Below are 27,171 nucleotides of genomic sequence, written 5' to 3'. Positions count from 1 at the left end.
ACGTAGATGTCATGTTTTGTGTTTGTTAAAATAGCTTCACTGATCATGTTGCTATGGACACCTTAACCTCTCCTTCACATCACACACCGGATGTGCAAAATATTATACATGACGTAGAACACACACACGGTGAGATGCATTATCCTGTACAGATAAATACAGGATAAATATTACCATAGCTGTTAGAGAGGGATATAGTGAGACAAATAATGCAGTTAGAGCTGCATCTCAATATTATGTCGATTTTTGTACTTTTTTGTGGTCCAAATGTGTTCATTTGAATTGATTTTAAACTGGATGTTTAAACCATTTGTCCCAATACTTTTAGCTATCTATTTCAACTGCTTATCTTATCCAATACATTTAGCTAGCTTAGCTAAATATTTTAATCATGTATCCATTTCTTTTAGCTAATTTAACATTACGTTTATCCTTTAGTTTTAGCTTGGAACTATTTATTTTGCTTATCCATTGTATTAAGCTACATTTAGCTATTTCAACCATTTATCCATTGGGCTAGTTTGAGCTAACTATTGACTTATCCAATACATTTAGCTAGGTTAGCTATATATTTTAAACATTCATCCATTACTTTTAGCTCATTTAAACTGTTTATCCATTACTTTTAGTTTTATCTTCTACTTTTAGCTATCTATTTCAAACTATTTGAATTGATTCTTCATCACTTTTAGCTCCTGCGGACGTACCCCGGCTGTACAATCGCTATGCGGTTTCAGTGCTTTGCTCGTGTAACCACACAAATGGTTTCAGTGTTGAGGGTAATGTGCTGCTCTAATTGCCACTTATCTGTGCTGTTCAACACAGGCTCTCTCTCCCTGATGCACGAGCTCGCTCAGACAAACTCATTCATGTAAATAATGCGATAAATCTGTGGCCAACATTTTGGATTTAGGACTTCTGAAGCTGTCACCTGCTAGATTGACTTCAAGTTAATTCCAGACAAGGTTAGTTTTAGACCTGGTTGTCTGTTAAAACCGTGTCCATCTAGTATAGTTTTATCGACACCTGACATTTTTTATTATATCTGACATTATGAAAGCAGGGCACTGTTAAGAACCTTACTAAATATTTTTGTGTCTTGCCTAAACTTTGATAAATAGGCTAGATTTCTTTTCCGTGCTGGTGCCTTCCACAAGGGTTATAGTATTATTAAAAAAGCATGTTCTATTATCTGCTCACCCTGTTTGCAATACACATAGACACACACACACATCACTCCGTTAACTATTCTTCACCATACAGCAGCAAGGCATTCAAATCTGCTACTGCAAGTTAAGGTCATGAGATGATGTCAGAGCTGTGGTGGCGTTGCATTTCCGCGCGTTACAACACAAAACAGCCGTTTGTTAACAGGGTCATCTGTTAGCAGGCTGTTTGTCCGTGAAGTAAAAGCTGGGCTGATGTAGCCTGGAGAAACATTAAAGTTCTTGTTGAAGGGAGTACATTCATGGCTTCTTGGGAGGAGTTTTGTCATCATCAGTCACATGCGACTTAAACCATGAAAGTAATTAGAAATGAGCCAGTGCTTTCATTAAAAGTGGTCTAGTTTGCATAAAGATAACTAGAGCACAGAGCTCTCTTTTGCTAAAATTCGGAAGAGAATATGTAATCACTGATGATAAGTAAGTTATGGTACTGTGATAGCAAAAGATGATAGAAATCGTTACATTTAAAATTCCAAGATATAACAGCTTTTCCTTTAAACCTGAACGTGAGCATTTAACAGATAAGGCTTGGTGTTCTATATTATTATTGTTATTATTATTATAGTAAATTAAATTTCATGAACTAAAACCAACTATGAATTGATCCTAGTAACAAATACATTGTTGTCCAAAAGCTATTAACAAACATTGTGACGTGTTCCCTTCTAGTTAATCCAACATTCACCATTCTCCTTCCTAGAAACACTCCACGCTGAATGTGTATTAATCCTCAACTGAAAATAGTCCCCAACAAATGAACAATTTACTCTATTTACTATATATTTGTGATCTGTTTTGGAAGATCTACAATTTCAGTTGGAATGAAGAGACTTATTGCCACAGACAACATAGGATAATCAGAAAGTATTGTGAAGCACTATTGTTGGTTTTGGTCTTTATTTGTTGACAAGACTAACCTTTATCCTTTTATTCATGTTATCATTTGTGGACATGTTGTTTTTTCCCGATTAGTTTATTTTGGGTAAAAAAATCATGCAAAAATTCTTGTTTGTTCCATCCAGATTATTTTGATTCAACTATTTTGATAGTTCTCACTCCTTGCTATTTGTACAGATTCACAATCTTCCGTGGCCTGAGATTAGTGACAATAGATGTATGACATCTTAAATTAGTAAGAAATGCATCTGAGCATCAGCTGCTTTATAGCGGCTATATTTGTGCTCAATATGGGTGTGGTTTCCCCTAATGCAGCATAAGAGTATCCTTTAACAAGTGGTTGTCTTGGTCAACTTTTGTGGTGTCAGAAACCCCAAATGGATACACATCTGGCTGCAGGCCAGTATTTGATAAAATGTTGTCTCAGGGATCCTTGTATGATAAGATTAAGTCATTCCAAAACTGTTTGTGCTGTAGATTAACAACAAAGAGTGTAAAATCGAACAGTATAGTCATTCTTATACACTGGGCTAACTTCTAAATTATAGTAAAAATAAAATATTCCCCATTATCTGGTGACCCCCTGGAACCCTCTCCTGGACCCCAGGTTGAGAACCATTGCTTTAGACTGTCCATTGATACCTTCTGCCTGCTGATTGGATCCTGAGACACTGAACCAAAAGTAATGCCTGACCTTTGACATTGATGGCTGAGAGCATCATCACATGCACTCAGTCATACATCCTATACAGCATTTTTGCATTGTAACTGAACAATGATATGTACGTAGTCACGAATGTGTGTATGTAAGCTGCTTTATGCTCAGGTTTACGTCTGCTGCTTATCACAACACTGCTTTCTTGTGTCCCTGCAGGTACATACAGCCCTTGCACAACAACAGAGGTGAGTAACTCCACTGCAATTCTATTGTAGTTATTGTATTTCATGCACATACTTGCAGAGGTTTGAACAATATTATGTGGACATATTTACTTGTGTTTAGTATCAAAGCACCTGCTGTTGGTGGGGGAGGAAATAAGAGCAAATATGAAGGAAAGTTGGCAAGTTGGGCACATTATATCTGGAATAACCAGGACTTTTAACCGGGACTTGTTTACTTGCTTACTGTGCTTTGGCAATGTTTATTTCATGTTTTTATGTGCAACCCAGTGACTAGGTGGTACAAAGAAAACAATATACATGTTTAGAATGAGTATTTTGACCACATCAATGGATTTGTTCGGGTGTAACTAGTTTTGAAACTGTTTGGAATGTTTTTTTATGAATACCTCAAAGACCTCACAGAGTGTAGGCTGGGAAACTCCAGTGTTTCTGGAAAGGAACCAGTTGGTCAATTAACTAGATTAACGATAGGAAACTATATGGTCGTACAGAGAGAGATAATGGCAGGCTTAACCACAATAATAGCATTATTTCCTTTTTAAATATTTACCCTCCACTGCTGGTCACATTACCTAGTTACAGTAAAAGAGGGCAGCCAGTCACCACAACAGAGATTGTATTAAGATTAGAGTGGGCACTTTGCAGGATTATTTCAAGTGCAACCAGTGTCAGATACCGTGTGGTTGAAACTGTCATAAGCCATGGGTGTGTGATGTGTTAATCTTCATGCCTGCAATGCAGGTGCTGCAGGTCCCCACTGCCTAAACTAAATACCTTTTGATAAATAAAATGAGTTCAAATGTATTTTTTCCAATAGGCACTTTGTTTCACTCCAAGCTTTAAACTCAACATTACACAGAAAAACAAACTTCAGACAGCCTCCAGCGCAAGTTGTTGATGGAGGAGTTTCTGGCATGGAGCGCCATCAGCATCATCTACTGTTACGTCTCCGCCAACATGTTGATGTCAGAGGGTGATGCTTTAAAGAAATAGTTCCACATTTTGGGAAATATGCTAATTGCTTGCCAAGAGTTAGATGAAAAGATCAATACCACTCTAATGTCTGTAGTACAGAGCTCGAGCAAGGAAACAATTAGCTTAACTTAGTATAAAGACGGGAAACGGGGAAACAGTTAGCCTGGCTCTTTCCAAAACTCTAAAGCTTCTAATGTTTCTGTAAAGTTCAATTTAAGTCCAATTGAAAATATTACATTAATAACCGTTTTTGACTTTAGAGTTTTCTCAACAATTTCTGAAATACAGATTTTTTGTTTCTAAAACTTACAGATTTAAAGACTTTTTCTAAAGAAGAAAAGTAAATTATTACTAGTTTAATTCAAAACTTAAGAGTTTGACTTAAAACTCAAAAAATGAATGAAGACAGTTGCCTTGAAAGTATGTGTTTCCTCAACCTTTTTTTTTACCCAAACAAGATCTGCAGTTTAAGTTTCTGTTACTTTGGAGATATCCATGCTAAATGTTACCACCATCAGCATACCTATAAATAGTGGCTGCTAGGTATGACATAAGACAAAAGCTGTCAGTATGGAAGACCACTCTCTGCCATGTACCCAGGCATCCCTTCTTTCAGCTTGCATCTTCCATCTAGTAATTTCCTCCATCAGCCCCAGAGCTCCCAGCTGGCTTCTCTGATTGACTGGTTGGAAATGTCACCCAGCAAGGCCTCCTGTTTGACGACAGTTCTGGGAGCAGTTTCAGACCTAATTAAAGGGCTATGTAAAATGGTCCCGCCTTCTCACACACTCTCTGTACTATCATCAGCTGCTGTTAATTGCTGTGATAAAATAGGTCTTACACCATGGAGGGATTAGCTCTTCTGCGTTTGCATTTTAGGAATATTTGCTGGAAGGAATGATTTTCACCTCCAGGGATCTCTCTGGTGTCATTCAGGAGATGCTGTCAGAGCTGATAAATCACTTTGGGAGGAACGTATTTTGTTCATGTGATGTTGCACATTGACTGAGGATCTCTCTCCAGTTCATTAGAGACAGTGTGCAGTAGTTTTCAGGGAGTTCTAGATTTGGATTGCTGTGAAACAGGGCTGTGATAACAGATGGACAGCAAATAACTCAAGCACACACACACACACACACACACACACACACACACACACACACACACACACACACACACACACACACACACACAGCTCACTGTAGAAGCAGAGAATGTGAAACTGTATAGACAAATCCCTGCTAAGCAGCTTTGCACTAGAAATGAGTTCTCACAATACAGTGTGTTACAGACTGGCTGACAAAACTACTGGCAAGTTATTGGAGCTGCTTGATGCTTGACAGCATTAAATCCTGCAGCAGAAGCATTCTGCTAGAATACAGTGTGGAATTAGCCCAAAGCTGGATGAACAGGGACACATGTGAAGTCCACGCTGACACACATTATCTGCACATGGCTTCAAACAGTGTGAACTCTAGCAAATGATGCGGCTGTGAATGTCAGATGATGCTGTTTTGCTCAGAGAGAGCCAATGAGCCGAGTTCCTGGCGCAGCATGCTGCAGCACAATGCTCTTTGTGTAGTAATCACTACAGCTAAATTCACTGAAAAATAAGGATGTTCATTAGCAATTTTATGTGCAATTGCTCAAGTGTTACAATTCCATTATTTAGCTACACATTTCCTCCTTTTCATTTGTGAGCTTGTGCTAGAATTTGTTGGTGACCCCTGCAGCCATGCTAGCTAGACCCTCCTGGTCCCGTGATGCAGTGTAACCTCAGAAATGAGGATTATGCTTCATCACATTCCCCTCTGTCAAAGTTTAACGGGGCACGCTGTGTGCTCTCTCAACATCTGAGCTTTGAAGTCTGGGAAGGGATTAGAGTTTAATGTCACATTCAGTGTTTAATGTAAACACAAAATTCAGTCAGGAGTTAGGAAAGTGTTTAGCAGCAATGGCATCGCCTTTTGTGCTTCCTGTTGGATTTGGTGCGCATGGCGAAATAGCAAACATAAAGTGAGAAGATGTAAAGGAAGAGAGATGAAAACACACACTGGAGATGGAAAAATGTATGTGCTGCGGTTCGAGTGTTTTCTCTGTGAAGTTATGTGTGTTCTGTGTCTCAGTCATATGACAGTCAGAGGTCACAGCAGCAGAGTCAGGCGTAAGAATCTGAGAAAGGAATCTCCTCACTGTTTGTTTGTGCCTTAGAGGAAATAACCCATGCTTCTGTCTGTGTCATGATGAATTTACACACAGTGTAAAGCCAGTTTCTTTTCATTATGGGAATATTTTTACATAACATACATTGCACTGCATGTCTTCATTATCCAGTCAGTGGCTTGCTTTCAACTTAACACCACTGTCATCAGTTATAAAGTGGACAGATTGATTTTTACTATATCACATTAGCAGGTTTGTTAGATGAAGTGTTGTGTCTGCATTCTCTTGTGCAGTTCATCCAGTTTCATAAACTCTTATTCAATGTGTCCATAGATAGATATTTGGAATATTGCATATTCTTCTTTATTTAAATGAAATAATATTAATTTAGCTTAATGTCTTAGTGTTAGATAATTAAACAACCATATAGATTTCCTCAGTTAAACTGTGCAATTACTGAACTCATTTTGCTGTGCTGCTCTTAATGCCCGCTATAAATACAATTAGTGCTATTACAATAACTGTTGGATGGCTTGCCATGAAATTACAAATACTTCAATCCAATGACTGGTGATTCTCTGCCTTTTCAGCTAGTGCTACCAGCAGGTCAAAGTTATCTTATCCAATGGTATATCTAAAAATTGACTAATTGTATTGGCACAAAACTTGGTACAGATATTCACGTCCCCCTCAAGATCAATTGCATCTTTGGTGATCCCCCTTCCTTTCTAGTCCCATCATCAGGACACTATCTAAGGACATGCCCATCATCTACAATTTGTGTTCAGTGCTAATTAGCAAATATTACTAAAAAGTTACTGAAGGATTAGTGTTTTCCCTCATGTGTCCCATTATCTGTCCAGTCAATCCCACTTTCCTCCCAGAAACATACAGGGAATATAGCTTGCATATTCCCTGTAATATTTTAATATCTTTGGCTGAAGATGTAGCTGGATGGATGCAAATACTTTTTGACTTTTTTGACTTTTTGTGACAGTATGTTTTAGTTTATTGAGCTAGAGTTAATGCGTGTGCGTTGTCTTTATCAGGGAGAGACTATAAGAGACTAAACATTAACATCATATTTAAAAAACCTGGGATGTGTTGTTAAGAATTAAAATGAAATGCCAGCTGATGGACTGGCACTGAGCCTAGATTTCTGGCTCTTATTGTCTGTAAAGTTGAATAAATAATACAGATGTTTTGTTATAAAAGCTTAAAAGGGATGATTATCAGAAGAGAGGTAATTGTTGTAGTTTCTTTTTTAGCTCAGTTCCTGTTTAATTTCACTGCCATGACCTAAATGCTGTAAACCCACTAATAAGTAAATATAAATAAAACCTCACATTGTTTCACCAATCCTTTAATTCTGACCAGTTTGTGCTGATTCTGGTAATCCTCTGCTGGTTGGCTAACACTGATGGATGGAAGGCTTTTGCATACGAGGGAACAGATCTCCTACATTTCATTTAGCATTTAATTAGCACAATTGGCTCTGGTGTTGGGTCTGTGGGAATCACATAAAGCTACATAGCTGAAACTAATGTGATTCACAGTCTCTAACAGCTGGTGTGTTTGTCTGAGCCCGCTAAAAATGCATCACCGACCATAACATCCTATTAACAGATCCAGAGACCAGCCTCCTTGCCATTTGTGATCCTCCCTGACCTTCCTGATATCAAATGTTGGTTGGATTAAAAAAAAGGTTTAAGGAACAGTTCAACGCTGACTTGCCTTTTTGCCGAGTTAGACGAGAAGATCGATACCACTACGATATCCGTCTGGTCAGTATGAAGCTGGAGCCAGTCTTATCATCACCACAAGGTTGCCATGCAACCTGCAGAGACTTTCTTGTTTCCAGCCAAGAAAAAGTCTGGCACATAACACCAATTAAATCCAGAATTGTTTTTACATCTCTGTTATTGTAAGGATTAAAATCCAATCCAATCCAATCCACTTTATTTATATAGCACGATTTTAACAAACACAAGGTTTCCAAAGTGCTGCACAAAAAGATTCAATGTTCAATTCACTGTTATTTGTATAGCGCCAATTCATAACAGCAACAAGACATAACATGTTAATTTGTGAGCTTTGGAGGTGTTGGGAGGCAGATTTTGTTACCTTTGGACAGGGCCAAGCTAATTGTTTCCAGGGGCAGATCTAGAGGGGTGGCATGGGGTGGCAGCTGCCACCCCTAATATATGCCAAGCCACCCCAGCTGTCGCCCCTGTTTGGTGTCGAATGCTGTTAAATTTAACACATTCATTTAGATTCGTTTTTTAAAATAACATGTTGAAAGCAGAAATTAACACATCATTTAATGATCTGTTCTGGTCAAATTTAGATTAAGTGATAGTCTTAAATTGAAAAAAGACTATTTTGGAAAACTGTCTGAAGATTTGAAAATAAAACAGTTTATTGCTTTCTGATGCTAGCTTTAAATATTTCTATTCAATGCTTTACTAATGTCCCACGATAATATGTTTCAAATATCTTAATTTAATTTCTTTATTTCAGCTAAATATTAATATATGTGATTGTTTGCAGTTAAATCAGTATATATTTCTACTACCCCACACCATAAATATTTCTCTAGATCCACCCCGGCTGTTTCCTGTATTTGTGCCAGGCTAAGATAAGCTACGTGGCTGCTGGGTCCAGCTTCATACAGTATTTAACATACAGACATGAGTATTGATCTTCTCATCTAACTCTCAGCAAGAATACTTCCCAAAATGTTATACTATTGCTTTAAAGATGTTACTTTGCACGTTTTTGCTTTTTTCTCATGTTTTATAGGCTAAACAGTTGATCGATTCATTAAGGAAATAGACTGACCCCATTGGTAAACATGAATGAGCTGTGTGCAGTTGGCTTTCATTACATGAGAGGATTATCTTTCATTGAACTTAAAAAAAAAAAGTTACTCGGTCTTTGTTCACACTGTACTGTATACATGCCAGCAGACATCTGGCCATATTAACCCAGAGGGTCCTATTACATAATTTGTAATGTACTGAACTAGAACATGTACTCTTGTCAACATAAGGCTCTGTTGTCATATCATATCCGGCTTCTGTTCACTCTTTATGCTGGAGGTCATACATACACTAGAGTTGCCTTAGAAAGCTGTAGTGAAATTCAACCTTGACTGGATCAGAAACTGACACCTGGACATAACATTCAGGCGTCCCTTTATGTCTGCATTGTCCCTCAGGGGTAATAATAGCAGACATGTAGGTGGATGGTGCTTGATATCGGCTATAAAGAGGAGCCGTGAATGTGATATAGTGTCGTCTTTGTGTGTGAGAGGGGAAGAATTTGAAGCCAACAGGCTGATAACTGAGGAAAATTACAACTGCATTTGTGAGAGCATCATCCTGACTCCCAGCAATAGGAATGGTGTGAAAAATGTTGAAGAAGGGTTGAATTTATGCTTTTGTTTCAACAAGATTTTGCTCTTAACCCAATCTGTCTTATCGTGAAGCCACGGTCATTAAGTCTAATGCAAAGTTCAGGTGAGGTTATGAGGGTGTTTGCAGGGATTAAGTGGCTTCAGGAAATAATGTAGAAACATTTCCCTGTGCGTCACAATGGTTTTTATTTTGGCCCTTTGGCCAGCTTGCCTCATTTACGTGACCGGAATGCTGAAATTGAAGCCAAGCTGTTTGATGTTGTTCTTGCCTGTGATGATGGCCACTGCTGCACATCGGCAAATCTCCTTTGGTTGACATCTTTATTCTCTTCCCAGTTTTTTTTCTTCTCTCCACCCCTTCCTCCCTTCCATCCCATCATTCTGCTCGGTCGCCTGGAAGCCTGGGAACCAGTCAGGGAGATTTCTGAGTGGACTGGATACAAGTTTGCTTTAGCCTGCCTTCATGTGCAGATGCATAATAGGGAAAGTTCTTATTTCCTGAAATCAGTCATAGTGTGCAGTTATTTATTTGTGAAGAAATGTGTATGAAATCAGTCCATCAGACTCTTTTAGACTTGAGTGACAGCATAAACAGGATTGTAATGTGTTGTAACGTTGTTTTGATCAGAGGGTAATTTGAAATATGCACAATGTGAGACTGTGAAAACACATCGTATCATATCCCAGAATTTCATCACCTTTGGAAACTCATAACATTAGATCACCATTAGAACAAAATGAGCAATTAGTGCACTGAAGTATTTCCATTTCAAATAATCTTCTCGGGTAGAAGTAGAAGCTGTAAATGAATTTATAATGGATCATTTGATGTGTTGGATTCCTAGATAAAAGAATGCTACTGTATTTGACCACGATAACTGCCAGTTTAAATCTATTTTCAAGGGTGAAAAGTCTGCTAATAATGGGCCACGCCCCTTTAAAACAGTTCTTCAATGAGCACAGAGAAACTTTCTACTTTCAGCAGATGAATGTAAAAACCTCTTTCTAGTGTCAAACTCTGCACATACATCATTCAAACATCACACTGTAGGAACAAGAAGAAAACACTGATTTTTACTGGAGGGGGACTTTAACTTTAGCTATTATCAAAGGGATGCTGGTGTATTTGCAAAAGAAGGATTGTTTCTTCAATTCAGTACCACACAGGTCCTGATGCTGGGTTTAACCAGACAGCCATTTTATGGAAAATGAAAGACCAATAATACAGTATATTTTAAAATGTGGCACATTTAGGCACATTGTAGCTTTCCGATGTCTTTGATCTCTGTAAGGTTGAAAGTTTAATTTGTGGCTGCTTCTCCTGCCAGATTAAAAAAAAAACCCTCACCTCTTTTATCAGTCAGTGGAACAATTGAAAGTGAAAAAATGAGCAAACTAATTCTTTTTGTGAATCTCCTTTTGCAGATTGGATGCTGTTATAGCCTTTGACTGAATTCTAGAAGATGTGGTTTAGCCAAGTAAAGCTGCAGATAAGAAGCAAGAGCCTGAAAATCCACATACTTTACGAATAAAAGGCCTTAGCCTCTGGGCAGGGCAGAACCGTCCATGTCTGTCACATTTTCTACAACATGCTCTAGCTGATGATGTCAGTTATAGCCTGAGGTTACAGCAGGTCCCTGGAGGAGTATGTTTGCATGTGCAGCCATTTTTCTCCCTGCATGGTGTCATATATCAGTTAGTGTGGATCCGGGTGGAGCTTAGACAAAGAGGTGGCATTCAGCCATTCCCCCCTGAGAAAACCCAGCTCTTTTAGGCACTAATGGGGTAGAGGGGGACAGATCTCTCATATGACTCCTCCCCCCTCCATGAATGTCTATTGATCTGCCCTTGATCTTCTTTTCTGCACACACACACTCATTCTGTTTCTCTTGATGTCTCACCTTTCTCCTCCCTCCTTGACCTCTTTATCCATTCGGTGACTCTCATGATCTCATTCACTGCTTCTTTTTCCTGTCCTCTGTCTCTGATCCTGGTCTTTCTCCGCCCTTCCTGCATCCCCTCATTCCCCCTTTCTCAGTTACTTTTCCCCATAGTGGTTTATATGCTCTCTCGCTCCCTCTGAGTCTTTTCTCAGTGCTCAGGACTCCAGAATAATCCCCTGTGTGATTTCCCACTCTTGCCTTTTGTCTTGGCTTTGGCATTGCTGTCTTTATCCACCATGACAGTCCAATTCCAGGGCAGATTGAGTGCTTTAACTAAGCATAGCATCTCCTGACCTACAAGCACCAACCACTGGAACAGAAATAATATGCATTTTAACATTTGACATCTTATATATTTAACCTTATTGGTAAGCATTTTATCCAAAAGCCAATATGTTTTTTTATCCAGGAAGCCTTTTATGTAATGACATATGTAATACATTTTCACTTCATTATGTAATAACACCTGCATTTTGAAATAATCTGATGCATACATTTTGTGGTGGTTATTACAAAATGTAGGAGTTGCTCTTTTTTATGATGAAAATATAATAATATGGCGGATTATGTAATTACCAATCAAAATGGATCTCTTCATCTGTACATGTTATATTTTTATACTTTATAATTAACCTAAATGAAATTTAGGTTAACCCAAATATTAAATTTGACTCCTTTGACCTGTGGCATCAGTCTGATCTTAGTCTGATTAGCCACATAAAAGCAGTAACATGATCAGCTTGTTATCATCTTATTAATACAGCCAAACTCAGGGACTCCTTTATGCTTAATTCTAGCAGGATTGCAATGGCCTTTTAAGGGCTCCTCAAAAAGACCATCACAAGGCTTCAGCTTATTCTAAATGTGTAACATATTGGGTTCAGGCTGTTTATTACACTATGTGGCAGATTTTTATAAAATGTGGTTATTATCATAATGAAGTAAAAATTTACATTTTGTCAAGTTATTACATAATTTGGTGATATTACATAATGTTAGAAAGCCATTTATTTTCCTTACAGTAATGTTTTTAGCATAATAAACATTAACTTGTTAACACAGTTATTACTTGACTTTGAACATTCAGAGATTCTTTTTTGTCAAAGTATATTATTTTTGTGTAGTAGTAATACAGTAAAAAGGATAGGTTGTATCACAGTAAAAGTAATGATGGTGGCGCGTGTTCAAGTGGGGGTGGAAGTCTCAGAGATGCAAGAAGATGATGTGAGACACTAAACCCACATTTTCCATTTTCCATGTATGCTTGTTGTTTGTCTTCTGGGTTTGAGGTTTGACCACATAGATAGACGCTCAGCTGACTACTTCATCCTGGATGTAAAAACAAAAGCATGGTTTCATAAAGCAGTTTTACAGTAAAATGGCTGGTTTAGCTCATTCCAATATGAACACTTAAAGCTGCTCTGATAAGCACGGATATGTCCCTCAGGAGTGAGACCAAAAGCAGCTAAAAAATTTATATTGAACTTGGTGGCCAGAAACACGATTCCGAATGAATGAATAAATGTCTGCTGGATAAGTGTGCTAATATGTCCATCACATTACTCCACAACTACTTTAATAGGTTAGTTATAAGTCAGTGTGATTTAAAATTACTAAAGCTACTTTATCAAGAATATTTTTAAATATTTGTATTTATATATATATATATATATATATATATATGTATATATTAACATATTGAGTTAGTTTTACTTAAGATTTTCGATTATAATTAGTTTCAACAATTTTTTTATTTTTTAAATTTACTTACCTGGTTTTACAGTGTAAGCTTATATGTCAGTGTTACTTTTACAGCCTATTGCACTGCCCCAGAGTGGCCAAAACATCAGTTAATGCAGGTTTAACCTTACAAAAAGTTCACATCCAATGCCTTTACAGTATGGTCCGGGTCAAATTTGACCCGGTCCAAGAAAGTCCTCATAAAAAGTTTCGTGTGTGGGACTTGCAAAATGTGCTTCCCACATTTGCTGCAGGTTGTCCCTGTTTTGCAGTCCTTTTTTGGAGAGCAGAGGTTGCATCTCCTTCTCTTTTGTCCCTTCGTGTTAGTTTCTTGTGTGACTTGATCAGATCCCTACACACATTGATTTGATTCTAATTTGTCTATTTTTATATTATATTGTTACATTGCAGGTGCAGGTGCAAGTCTCTGTGTCAAGGCACCCTCTGACCTCTGTGTGACCTTTGTTTCTTATGTGTGGTTCCCCCATGGCCCCCAAAGACCAGCAGGGGCCTGTCCCTGCAGGAACCTTGGTGAACAGTTATTGTGACAGTGTCAAGGTCCCCCACCAACTCTGTCACCGTTGTCCCATAAAAATACACACAGACATAGAATATACAGTTTCACAGTTTCAAGATTCCCTAGAACAACCATTTTCCTTGATTTGACCCACTCTAATGGGTCTAAAATCCATCTGACTAGATCTGGGTCAAATTTGACAACATCAATGTATAAAAATTTAAACATTTTAATTTATTTTATATTATTTTTATTTTTGCGTATTTTGGTTCACTTTAGGAAAAGTCATAAAATTTCAGGTCAAAAGAATGACATGTAGGGTATTTTTACTGCTGTCAAATGTCAAAATGGGTCAATTTTGCCCCGAACAATATGTAAGGGTTAAGGTTGCTTGTGCATAGAAAACCTGCTGTTTCCATGGTATAAACAAAGTATCAAAAGGTCCAACAAACCATGTCAAACTAATTGTGTTTCCCCGAAAAAGCTACATTATGGTTGAAAAAGACTGCTGTGCTTATTGTAGATGCACACGTTAGATGCTAAGCAAAGGTAATCCCTCATGAGAAATGTAACCTCCATGTAAGAGTGCTAACCTTTTAATTTCAAAAGAGAAATGTATTAAGCTATATTGTGGTTGTGCACTGTTTTCTTTGCAGACAAACAATTTTTAATAGCGACCATTTGAGCTTGTAGATGTGAGAATTTAATACCAAAAATATTGTGTGTCCTGACATCCTCAAGTAGGATGAATCTAAGACAGTGAACAAATGGCAGATGACCTCTTGGCCCTTGCCTCTGAATTCCAGCATTTTTTAACAGACTGTCTGTATGAGGTCACGTATGATGTGATGTTTGTGTTTTCCTTCATGGGTCAGTTAATCACAAGATCTACTGTCAGTAATCTGCTCCCAGCATCAGCATGTCAAAGGCCGGTGAGCGTGTATGTTTGAGGGAGCTCTTTAGCCAAAGGCTGAGTCCTGAGGTCACCATATTACAGCTGTTCAGCTCAGGCTTGGCACACAAAAGAGGATCATATTGCATAACAAAGGCAGAAATCCATATTTGAATTTATTATGTGGCAGATGAAGAACAGAACAATGTACAAAACAATATGTAATATTCATACATCAGATTTTTCTTACAATGTGTGCAATTTATGCGATTGTAAGCTACTAATCTTGTTAAATCTACACATGGAAGTAACATATTGTTCATAAATAAAAGAAACACGCTAGCATGCAGATAAGTATCAACTTGTAAACTTTACAGATGGAGATGATGCCTATAGAAATGAATGTAAATAAGCAAAAGTGACACAGTATGTACGAGAATGAACGCAGATGATGTGAAGCTACTTTTCGTCTCCTGTGTTCTCTCAGGTGATTGAGTCTCTGGGCATCATGATCTACAAGGCTCTGGATTACGGGCTGAAGGAGAATGAGGAGAGGGAGCTCAGCCCTCCTCTTGAGGAGCTCATCGACCTCATGACCAACATGGCCGAGGCTGAGAAGGACGCCTGCCCCGATGAAGGCTATGAGGCCACAGAGGAAGAGGACGAGGCAGAGGATGACCCTGACAATATCTCCAGTGTTCACGGCTACAGAGATATCCTCAAGGTAGGTACAGTAGCTGAGTAAGTGACTGTGGCTGTCTTTTCTGTGTTTGTTCGGCCATTGGTGGCTATTTATGTGTAAGATAACTGGTCATTTTACTGATTGCAAATAAACCATTGTTGCTGTTGCTGGAGATGTAAACACATCACTTCCTGTTTTCAGACTTTTCCTGAGAAACGTTCCAACAGCTAATAAGACACTAAATTTAAATATTAAAATGGATCAAATGACTATGAGTAATGCGAATGGTGTGGATTAGTGATGTTAGTGTTTCAGAGAATTATCATTCAACTCTGCAGTCCTCTTATCTCTACAGAGCATTTTAACGCCTTTCAGCCCGTTGTTTTGGTTTTATATCAGCCTGGTTTTCAGCAGGAGTTAGCAGCTGTTTTCAGCGAAGCTCTGATAAACTCACTGTTCGCTACCTGTCCAACATCACACAGACATACAGACAGACAGACAGACAAAGTTAGCCTCTGGCTGGTGAACATAATGGAGCGTTTAGCAGCTAAAGAGCCAGATATTTCCCTTAGGAGAAAATGGAGCTAAAAGGAGAGGGAATATTTAATACTTGTTTAATGGTTGTTAGGTTGCAAGAAACATGACTCCAAATGAATGCTAATGGTGCTCCATGTCTGCTGGATGTGGAAATAAGCGATATTTTGCTAACACGATTGTGAAATCAACATCAACATCAACTTTATAAAACCATATTGTATGTCAAATATGTGTTATTTTTAGCTTATTGTGATGTCCTGCTGATTAATGCAGTTTTAAATGTTTGGTATAGTAATGTTTAAAAGTGTTGAATTACAGGTTGTTAAGTAACCACTTAATTGCATAACTACTGCAACACATTAAGAAATGCTTGAGTCATCATTTGATAGGACTAATGCAACAGATGTGAGGAATCTGAATTCATGGATTCCAGTAATGGAAGAAATACAATGAACAAATCATTTACTGCCAGTTATTCCAGTTCAGTACCAATAGGCCTACAACAATTTAAATTAACTCCTTTACAAGTAAATGTCCTGCATTCGAACAAAGTATTATCCTCAGAATATGCTGTGTAGACAGTACACATTATGCAGAATGCTCCTTTCAGAGTGGTATATTATTATATAGATTTTATTATTGGATTATTGTTGCTACACATTAACTTGTAAGCATTCATTTTGGCTGGTTGAGGTGGAACTAATTTTATAAACTAATAAAGTTTCTATATACCAATGGGTTATATATTGTAATCAGTAATCAGTTTTAGACAAAAATGTTCATTTGTAAAGTAATTAGTAAATAAGTAAATCCGGTGGTGATAGTATAAATATATAATATATAATATATAAATATATAAGTAAAATACAGTTCTTGACTCAAACATAATCAATTGTTGAATTTCCAGGAACAGATTATATCAGCGAGGGTAACTGTTCAGGAAAAGATGTGAGGAAATGAAAATGTGAAACATGGCTCTGAACACAGAGATTACAACTGCAGTGCAGTCTGGCTGCCGGCCTCATCCTTGCTGGGAGTCATGTATCTCTGTTGTCCAATGGAGCACAGAGTCACTGTGTCAGTCCTCACATGGCCTCACACTGTTTACATAATGACCACATACACAGTCACACACGCGCACACACACACACACACACACACACACACACACACACACACACACACACACACACACACACACACGCACACATACATACTGCTCTCCAAGGTATGTGAGCAGTGTGGCAGTGTGGTCGGCCCGGTGGCGAACTCGGTGTCGGCTCCAATTGTTGTCTCTGTATTTTCACCCTCAGACCATTCCCTCTCTGTGCTCCTTCAGTTTACCTTTTGTCCTACTGTACTCACCCTAGCTGACACGAATACACTATTAACGGGTTTTAACTTTAGTGCCACATTTATTGAATGTAACTGTTTTTTGTGTGACTATGACAACAATAACATATTCATTTACCCTGGATACATCATTTTCTCTCAGTCCTACACTTGTGACAGGATGTGGGCACCATGAAGCTAATAGGGAGAGACGGTTGTCTGGCATTTTCTGTGTTTAGTGAAATTTTCTCTAAGTGGAATGCAGTCTGGACAAATGGGCGCCAGGAGCATGCCAAGCCTTGACCCAGGATACCTTCTGTTCCTCTGAGAGAGACAAGGACATATTCTGTCATCACTGTTGTTCTGTGTGTGTGTGTGTGTGTGTGTGTGTGTGTGTGTGTGTGTGTGTGTGTGTGTGTGTGTGTGTGCGTGTGTGTGTGCGTGTGCGTGTGTGGGTGTGTGCGTGTGTGTGTGTGTAGGTGAGACAACAGCAGCATGACTGACCTCAGGCATAGTTGTCTTGTGAATTGTGTTCAGCAATCAACAGTTGTTTACACATGTCTGCAACTGTTTTTTATGGGTGTTTATTGCTTTATGCAGTCCCTGACATCCTTTAGCAAGGCTTCATGGTTTGACATCAACACTCTCGTATTGTAGGGGAGCCGATGAGACTATGAGACAAATAAATATAGCCCAGAGTAGATCTAAACAGTGATTGGAAATAGAATTGTCTTGTTGTTGGTGTGGACTGAAAAGTGAGTAAAAATGAAGAACGATAATGTATTCTAGATTTGTTTCTAAAAGGTCCAAACTATGATGTAGAGTAGAGCTGTAACAGTTTGCCCAAGAATCAATTAGTTGATCGACAAACAAACCTAAATAGCAACAATTTTGATAATCAATAATGTTTTTGAATCATTTTCATGAATAAGTGGCCAAATTCTTTGGTTCCAGCTTTTGTAATGTGAATATTTGCTGGTTCCTTGTACGATTGTAAACTGATTTAGGTTTTGGGCTGTTGGTCAAGAAAAACAACATTTTATAGATCAAGCGATAGAAGCGTTAGAAAGCATTTCACGCGTAGCATTGACAAAGCACTAAGGACCTCCAACATGGCTGCCAGAGGGTGCTTTCCATAACCTGAAATTCCTTTATTGTGAATGTGGTAATAATATAAACAAATAAAATTGATATTAATAGCCATTGGTTTAAAAAATTGTTGCATTTATGTTTTTATAATAAATGCAGCTGTGTACTGAAATTCTCTCTGTCTCTCTGCTTAACTGTCTCCCTTGTAGCTGTGCACAGCTCATCTACCCAGTCTATCAGACGCCCAGAGTCACTACCAGGCAGTGTGTCGGGCTCTGTACACAGAAACCAGGGAGCTACGCACTTTCTTGGAGAAGATCAAGAGTGCCAAAGAGGTGGGTCCTTATACTGTTCCTCATCATGGATGTGGGATTGTACTTACTTCAGACACATGAATTGATAGATAGATAAATAGATCAACTTTATTGATCCCAAGCTGGGAAATTGCAGTGTAGCAGCAGCATTACACACAGTAACAACACAAACACAGTAACAACACAAGTAAAGAGAACAACCTAGACATAGCAAAAAAGTAATATAAAATGCAATATAAAAAATGTTGCATTTTATATTACTTTTTTACTGAATTGCAGTTTAAGTGTTTTAGTTACACATTATACAGCAGATATAGGAACATTATTTTTCGGTATGGTGAATGCATAAACCCTTGCTTTATAATACCATACCTTTACTCCCCTCTAATGAGAGGTTACTGGATGATCACTGACCTTTCCATAAAGGACATAGTGAGGCATCACTTTAGAGGATTTAGCACTGTGACCTTACGCACCCCTAATCACCATGACTCTCACTCTCTGTGGGTACTTGGCAGGGGCCACATTAGAGCTGCTGGTGCATATCTGGTGACAGTCATTCTTATGACAAGACATATGATTTATCTGCTTATGAAGGGTTTGAAAACACTTCATATCCATTTTGAAATGCACGTGCAATTTATGTACAGTATTTGGTGATTCTGGTGATGTCAACCTAAGTTAAAATAGTAGGCCGTTAGTATTTAACAAAAGATCAATCTATAGTTGTGAATGATGATGAAACCAGCAGAGCATAAAAATCATATCTGAGTGAGCCATCTTGCCTGTTTCAGTAATAAGCTGTCTCTTCTGAGAGGAAGGGCTGGACTGTAGCATGTAATAGGCATGGACATAGCAGAGACACACAGTGACGCGACGACAGCGCTCAGACAGCCGTGTTTCCTGTGTGACAAAGCAGAGGCACTCAGCTGATACAGAAAGGCATCCGTGGTAATGACTGTAGATAAAGAAATGAATGGACACATCAGTGCACAGCCTATATTCACACAAAAACTCTGACTCAGCCGTCACACGTTATTATTTTGAGCATTACTCATTGCTCATAACATGTAAGAATAACTCGACATGTTTTAGATTTTACAAACAAATACAAACTCCATTTTATGTCAAAAGTCACGTTGCTAGTTGACAAACATCCCTTTAAAGCATCTTCACCATAATTGTTGGATATATCCATTCAAATAAACACAGTGTCCCGTAAATCTTTGAATTTAATGCCTCAAATCCTCTTAATTTGTAACATTAAGGGACAAGCCTCTTCAATAATCCTTAAATGAAGCTATTAAAGGCATCATTCAGTGGCATAAAGAATTATTTTAAAAAAGCATAAAAATTAATAGTGGATGAGAAGGGGTCAAAAAAGGGAGAATGTGTTGTATTTTTTTCTTTTAGCAGTTAGTAGGTCAGACTTGTTGTTTGGGAGAACAGATACTAATCACTAAGAGCCACTAAATCCTGCACACTGGACCTTTAAATAGAATTTAACTAGCCTATTTTTAATCTAACAGAGGCATTAACATAAAAAGATGGAAATTGACTTTAAAAAACGTTTTTTTTCATCCATTTCATCGTTTGGATTTAAATAAGAGGTTCATGGTCACATAATGGCATATATGCTGTAGAGGATATTCCAACCTGGCAAAAAAAATATTAAAATATGTACGTGTTTGCAGTTTTTTGGCATGAAAGTGGTCAGACAGTGAGGGTAAGGACAAAGTACCAGCTATCAGCAGCCCTTTATATGAACTGGCCTAGTGTACGTCGCTAGTGTTGTAATGTCCAATAACAGTCCGATGACAGGCCGTGCTCTGACACCATGCTGGCTGACATGCTGAAGTGGGCCACTGCGAAGAGGGAGCGACATGTTTGTTGTGCATGTCAAACATGGATGACAATATCTGGAGACATGCTGACTCTCCTTCTGCCAAAAGCACTGAGTTCAGGTTCTCACAGCCAATATTCACACAGGCAAGATTCAAATAATCATGTGTGAGGGTCCTGTTGTTGTGGTAGGTGGGTCTGTGATGTGATCCTACACATACCTCAAGGGATTAATGCTCCTCCAGTGTATTATTGGTATGCTACTCTGTTATGGGTCATGTGTCCATATTCAAGAAGGGCACCTGCAGGTAATTCCAAATTATTTTCTTCACTGATGTGTTATTAGAATGCATCATAATTATTGCTTTCTACTTGATGAAAAGTGGTTTGGGGAAAATTAACATGAGTCATAATATAATTCTTTCATCACCGATACATTGCGGCTGTTGCTCTTAACACAAAGCTGTGTCTTGTTGCTGTACAGCATCTTTTTATTCGTCAGCTCATTCATTAGGATCAGTGCAGGAGTCGTTTTGGGCTTTGTTTCTCCTCAAGAGCATTTTGGAGCTCAGCTGTGGGTTGGAACATTTCCCGTGAGGAGTGGTGTGTTTGTGTATGTGTTACACCTCAGGGTTCCTTCCTGCTATGCACTACTGCTGCTGCCCTTTCAGTGTGCGTAATGCATCTGAATGAATAGAGGGGATTTGGTGGGTTACATAACTCTCTGTTAGGAGAGAGGACTTATTGCAGGGTGGGGAAGGCTGAGAAAGAAGCATAAAAAAGAGGACATTTGAGGACTGCAGCCTTTTTAGCCCTGAAAGTAAAGAACTAATGCTTTTAAACGCAAGCATCACCATCATTTTTCACAGCACTTCTTGTATTAAAGAAACCTTAAGGACAGGAATTTAAAATGATGTAACTTGTTAACCATCTTCCCCCAAAGTAAACGATGACAGCCGGGAGGACAAAGATGAAAAATACTGAATGAGCTGGGATTCTTGGGACCATTGTGAAACAAATACTGTATAATGATTTATTTTCTCCTTTTCTGTTGTATCGTATTCCCCCCTTTTAGCTAAGCTAGCTGCGTGGCTTTATTTATGGCGGTCTGTCAGTTGTCTGTCCGTCAAACGACTATTGGATGGATTGCCATGAAATTGGTAAACATTCATGGTCTCCACGAGATGAATTGTAATCACTTTGCTGATTCTCTGACCTTCGTCTAACGCGATCAGGTCTAAACTTCAATTGGTGCAATGCTAACTAATGACATTCCCATCATCCCTCAACTGCACTTTACATGTAACGCTAATTAGCAAATGTTAGCATGCTAACATGCTAAACTAAGATGGTTAACGTGGTAAATGTTATATCTGCTAAACATCAGCATGTTAGCATTGTCATTGCAAACATGTTAGCATGCTGATTTTAGCATTTGGCTCAAAGCACCATTACCTAATACAGCCTCACAGAGCTGTTAGCATGGCTGACTCTCAGTCTTCCTATTCCCCCCTTCCTTTAAGTGGCAAATGTGCTTAAATTATAGTGAAACAAACAAATTGTACCTGTTTATGTCTATTTTCAATCCATTAACATGTTTATATGGTTTTGGTTCTTTTTTTAAATGTATATCATTAAGAAAAAAACATTTGAGATGCAATAAACACAAGGAGGACACTGCAAAATTTAGTTCAACGATAAGCTTATTTGTCTCCAGATACTAAGAGCAAATCGTACATGTCACCTTATTTCAGTATCATCATCAACACATATGGACGAGTAAACAGTTGTGTTGAACAGACTGTATGATTGCCTATTCATGCCTGCATTAAGGCATCCACGGGCTATGTGGGTGTATACATCTGTCTGTGCCTGAGTTTGTGTGTGTATACATACAATATATGTTTGTGTTTGTGTGTGTGTGATATATCCAGGAGTAAGATGGGCTCCCAGCGGCCCTGCAACCCCCACTTGCCAGTCGGTATGGCAGAGCCGTGCCGACCCACAGGGGGATCTGTCTTTGTCCGTCCACCACTACCAGTCATTGCTGCCAAAGAGTTGCTTTGTCTCTCCACAAAGACACCTCCTGCTGCTGGAGATTCACAGAAAAACAGCGGAATTAGTGGTGATTCACAGAAACAACTCTGGCTCCTATTTGCTCACGGATAAGTGCTCCTTGTCAGCTGTTGAGAGCTAAAGACAAATAACAAAGAGAGCAGAATTAACAGAGTAGAAGAAATAAGGTTGTAGATGCAGTTTGTAATTGCCCCAATTATTCACGTGGACTTGCTGCAGTAGGAGTGTTGGTTTTGTCCACATGAGGGCTGCCGTGCATGTTTTAATTAAAATGCTGTCCACTGCTTAATCAAACCTTTTGAAATGGAAATATGTGGCTTTGATGTGATTTCATGACGTGCCACTAATACCAATGAGATAATGGTGTTTAAAAGCAAGTGAACTGATCTCTCTTTATGCTCTTCACTGGCTAGATTAGCAGTGTTTTAATTTGATGGGCTGTTATAAGCCATTAAGCACTTGAATGTTACCATGTGACACTGAAGTACTGTACACGCTGCATGCATGCAGAGTGGTGATGCGGCAAAATGCATTATGTTGTGAGTGATATTATATAACAGTCCGGTCGAGGTAGCTATTCCCTGGAAGGATGATGGTGAATTGAGGTTTTCCCAGTGGGTTGAGGTTTTAACTCTGCAGTCAGCTGGACAGACTGTCTTATCAAACTCTCCCCTGCTGTGACGTTACAAGAACAGTCTCTCCACAAATATTAACCACAGGGAACATCTTCTATCTGCCTACTCTTTTAAAATGCTCACACAGTTTTGGTTATATTTCGTTTCCTTCTCCTTCTCTCTCACTCTCTCTCTCTCTCTTTCTCTGTTACGCACACACACACAGACATTGTCCTCTGTTGAACTTTGAAAGCACTAGCAGAGGAATGCCTCCTTGTTTCCCACAGTAAGCTGTCTGTCAGGCTGTCAGTGTTTTACCACACACTAATGGCTTCACGTTGCGCAGGTTCACAAAGGTGTCACAGTGGAGGAGTTTGGCTTACTGCTGACTGCTGTGGCTGACAACAAGGTGTTCATGCCATGTTTCTTCTTTTTTCTAGCTTGCATACAAAGTGAATTTATCAGCTTTCATGGTTAAAGGTTATATATACAATATTTACTTGGCACTGGATATGGCACAAGAGCACCAGCATCTTAGACCAAAACAATGGGACAGAAATAAAGTCAAAGTCAGCAAAACCAGAGCGTACAAATATTTAGTGCCTCAGAGTTGTATATTCTTTGCAGGTCTGCAAGCACTGATTACCCATTCTTTAAATTCAAAGTCTCATATCAGTAAACAACTATATCAGTCAAAGTTATAATGATCTTTTATCTTTTATGTCATAGACTGACAGTTTTCAGGTATTACCATTCTTGTGAAGAAACTGTTTATGTGATAATTGACATTACATGTTTGTAAGTGTTCAATTGAAACTGAATGACACCTGAGTGTCTGCATATTAGATTTTTCTCTTGCACAACTATGATTGAACTGGAGACATGACTTTATTGGTCCACATTGTCGCTTTTTTGCTTATTTCCTGATATCTGTCTTTCTGGTTTCTTTTTTTTATATTCAAACTGTCTCTCTGTCTATCCATCAGAACCTGCGTAAGATGGAGAAAGAGTCATCAGAAGACCCTAGCCGAGACCTGAATGAGCTACAGAATGCTGATTGGGTGGGTAACGAGACCCTGACCACTGATCTGCAGCTTTAACTGATCCTTTCTCCTGATCAAACTCACCTGAAATACAGGGGCACCCCCCCCCCCTTGTTTTTTTTTTTTAAGATTCTACATACATTGCATGTTCACATACAGAAATCTTTATGAATGCATGTTGCACTCTAAATAGGCAGTGATTAAAGAACTTCTCAGGAACCATGTTGAGATGGATAGAACCACTCCCCTTGATGAACCCTCCTTATTCTGTGTGCACAGAGAGGTCAGAGCACAGATGATTGTTATTGTCCAGATCAATTCATATTCAAAGGGTCGTGGTATTTTCTGCTTCCCCTTTCCCATGCTGCCCTTTGCTTCCTCCGTCAGGCTCGATTCTGGGTTCAGGTGATGAGGGACCTGCGTGATGGAGTCAAGCTGAAGAAGGTGCAGGAGCGCCAGTACAACCCTCTGCCCATCGAGTACCAGCTCACTCCCTACGAGATGCTCATGGACGACATCAGGTCCAAACGATACAAGCTGCGCAAAGTCATGGTCAGTGTCCGATTTGTACTACACATAGACATTATTATCACACGCCTGCCTCTTGCTTGCTGCACTTCTGCTGTACTATCTTCCAGTCCCATGGGAAATTACTTGGGGAAAAAAAGTTGCGTAATAATTATAGGCTGGAGCGATACTGCTTGTGTTTCACTCATTTGGTGATATGAAGGACCTGAACCTATTTTATTTTGACACTGTTGACCTTAGGTTGCTGGACAAGTCACCAGTCAGAAAATGCTGACACGTCTAACAAAATGTAGTAGAACATTGTGCCATGTCTTCGATTCATCCCAACTATACATGTTACATGGCAAATACAAGTCATCGTTGGACAAAACAAGACTTTCTTAGCACCCTAGCATCTCTCAAGCTGTCTTGTCCTAACAAACAAAAAACCCCCAATACTTTCACTGATGTTAACGTTGGGCTCTGAAAAATTGGGGTATTTCACTGAATTAATCAATAAACCAATACAATTTTAATTTAATTTAATTCTAATTGTCAGACTAATTGATCATGAAAATAATCACTAGTTGCAGCTGTAGCTTATAGCTCTATTTATGGTTCTGGATTTGGTAGTCCTGCAACAGGCAGTTTCACACCTCCCTAGAGTTCATGATCTTCAACTATTGTCCAGTCCAGTTAATAAATTACATTCTGTCTTCTCGTCTGTGTTGAACTTTTTCATATTTTTCTTTCTTTTCCAGATAAATGGAGACATCCCACCCAAGTTAAAGAAGAGTGCTCATGAAGTCATCCTGGAGTTCATCAGGTCCAGACCACCTCTCAACCCTGTAAGTACAACTGAAGACCACAGACTCTCAACCCATCCCAACAGTTTAGGGAACTGTCTTCAAATGAAAGTATCAATAAACATTCAGCTATCAGTGGTTTCCAGCTTTTTTAGGCCTCATTATATGATTCACATTAAACCGTATGTAGGTGACACTCTTTCTTTAACGCCATCATATAAAAGAGTTTAAAAAATGATATTAAAAACTAGCACAACCTCTCTGTAAAATAGGAATGTTGCAGCTTTCTAGTTCAAGTTTCAGTGAAATGCTGCATTCATCAATTCTCTGTTGATATAAATCTTGCTGTTTTAGAAGGCGCTGTTTCAGCAGGGTGATGAACTCTGGGTAATTTGGAGAACAATCAGTCACAGGAGATATGAGGAGGTGGTGACGAACAGGCCTGCTGGCTGTTTGTTTGTGTCAGTTGTTGTGCTCCCCTCTACCTCCTCTCTGTCATTATTTATATTTTTACTAGGTGTCAGCTCGTAAGCTGAAGCCACAGACTCAGGCTCCGCCGACACTGCATGAGCGCATCCTGGAGGAAATCAAAGCAGAGAGGAAACTTCGACCGGTTTCTCCTGGTGAGGTCCGCAGGGGAAGGCTGGGTAAGGAAACTCAACGCTTCTTTGTCCCTTGTTATTTTTATACCTTTGCTTCACACTGACATACACAAACACATGCACATGAAAACATACTTCAGTCTGAAATGTATTTTTTATGCTGAAGTATGGAGCTGATGCTTGCACCTGCTGGGCATCATGTGCAAATCAACTAAATTCAACTGAGGAATGTGTAGTAGCTTCATTATTTTGAGCTATTTTTTAGTTCCTTTCACACTTTATTACACTATTGTTTGTGCCTGTCGTAACTTCTCATATTTGTGTTGCAACTAATGCCTAGTATTGTTTTGTTGTCAACATTGCAATATAGAGAAAGTTGTACATGAATAATAATGCTAAGTGTCTGCAATTCCGTTAACACCAACAACGCTAAAACTGCTACTGTTTCTCAATGTCAGTAATCTCTCACCATTGGCTGTGGCTTATTTCAAATCCTATTATGAAAGTGGTTATACTTCAGTGATCTAAAACTAAACAAAAAGCATGCTATACCCCTGCATTTCTTGCCAAATACAAGCAGATTACAACCTCTAATGTGTTACTGTTAAGTCTTGCCTTCATTTGCCTCCTAATCACAAGCAATAACCGATGTCCGATGCCATGACTGTTTCTCGTTGCAGTAATTCGGCCACTTAGCATGTCTTTCAGTTTTGATGCGTCAGGTAAAGTCTGCTTACCTGGCCTTTTATCTCTTTCTGTTTCCCTCCTTGTTGTGGCTGCTCTACCAGCCTGCACACTCTGCACACACATCAAACGTACTGTATCAACGCACTGCACACACATTTCACATCATGCTTCAGTGGTTGGTGATGGTTGGCTGTGGTCTGTGGAGGTGAAACATGGTGATGTGGGACACTGGTCAGTAGGAGGACACTGGTGAGAGCAAACTGATGAGTGACACATTGACCAGGCAGAATGGGCACACAGGACATTCAGTCACAGTACAAACATAGTAGAGCTGTAGTCACAGACTTGATTTATTTGATCAATTCA

The 27,171-nt window shown here is 38.9% G+C and overlaps 1 protein-coding gene across 10 annotated transcripts in view; it reads left to right on the top strand.

Moving 5' to 3' along the window:
• The window catches only part of LOC127366386 (protein spire homolog 1-like), a 42,385-nt gene that overhangs the window by 2,622 nt on the left and 12,592 nt on the right, over nt 1–27,171 (top strand). For 2 of the 10 annotated variants that reach the window (XM_051405206.1, XM_051405213.1), the window contains exons 2-10: nt 2,998–3,026; nt 15,162–15,398; nt 18,524–18,649; nt 24,147–24,221; nt 24,397–24,486; nt 24,591–24,755; nt 25,472–25,558; nt 26,034–26,163; nt 26,799–26,933. In XM_051405206.1, the coding sequence (XP_051261166.1) occupies nt 2,998–3,026; nt 15,162–15,398; nt 18,524–18,649; nt 24,147–24,221; nt 24,397–24,486; nt 24,591–24,755; nt 25,472–25,558; nt 26,034–26,163; nt 26,799–26,933 (1,074 nt within the window). The remainder of the gene's footprint in view (nt 1–2,997; nt 3,027–15,161; nt 15,399–18,523; nt 18,650–24,146; nt 24,222–24,396; nt 24,487–24,590; nt 24,756–25,471; nt 25,559–26,033; nt 26,164–26,798; nt 26,934–27,171) is intronic. The other 8 variants (XM_051405207.1, XM_051405212.1, XM_051405215.1 and 5 more) reach the window with 6 other exon arrangements.

Source organism: Dicentrarchus labrax, unplaced genomic scaffold, assembly GCF_905237075.1.
Source record: "Dicentrarchus labrax unplaced genomic scaffold, dlabrax2021, whole genome shotgun sequence".
Classification (NCBI taxonomy): domain Eukaryota; kingdom Metazoa; phylum Chordata; class Actinopteri; family Moronidae; genus Dicentrarchus; species Dicentrarchus labrax.
This window is presented reverse-complemented; position numbering and strand designations above follow the sequence as displayed.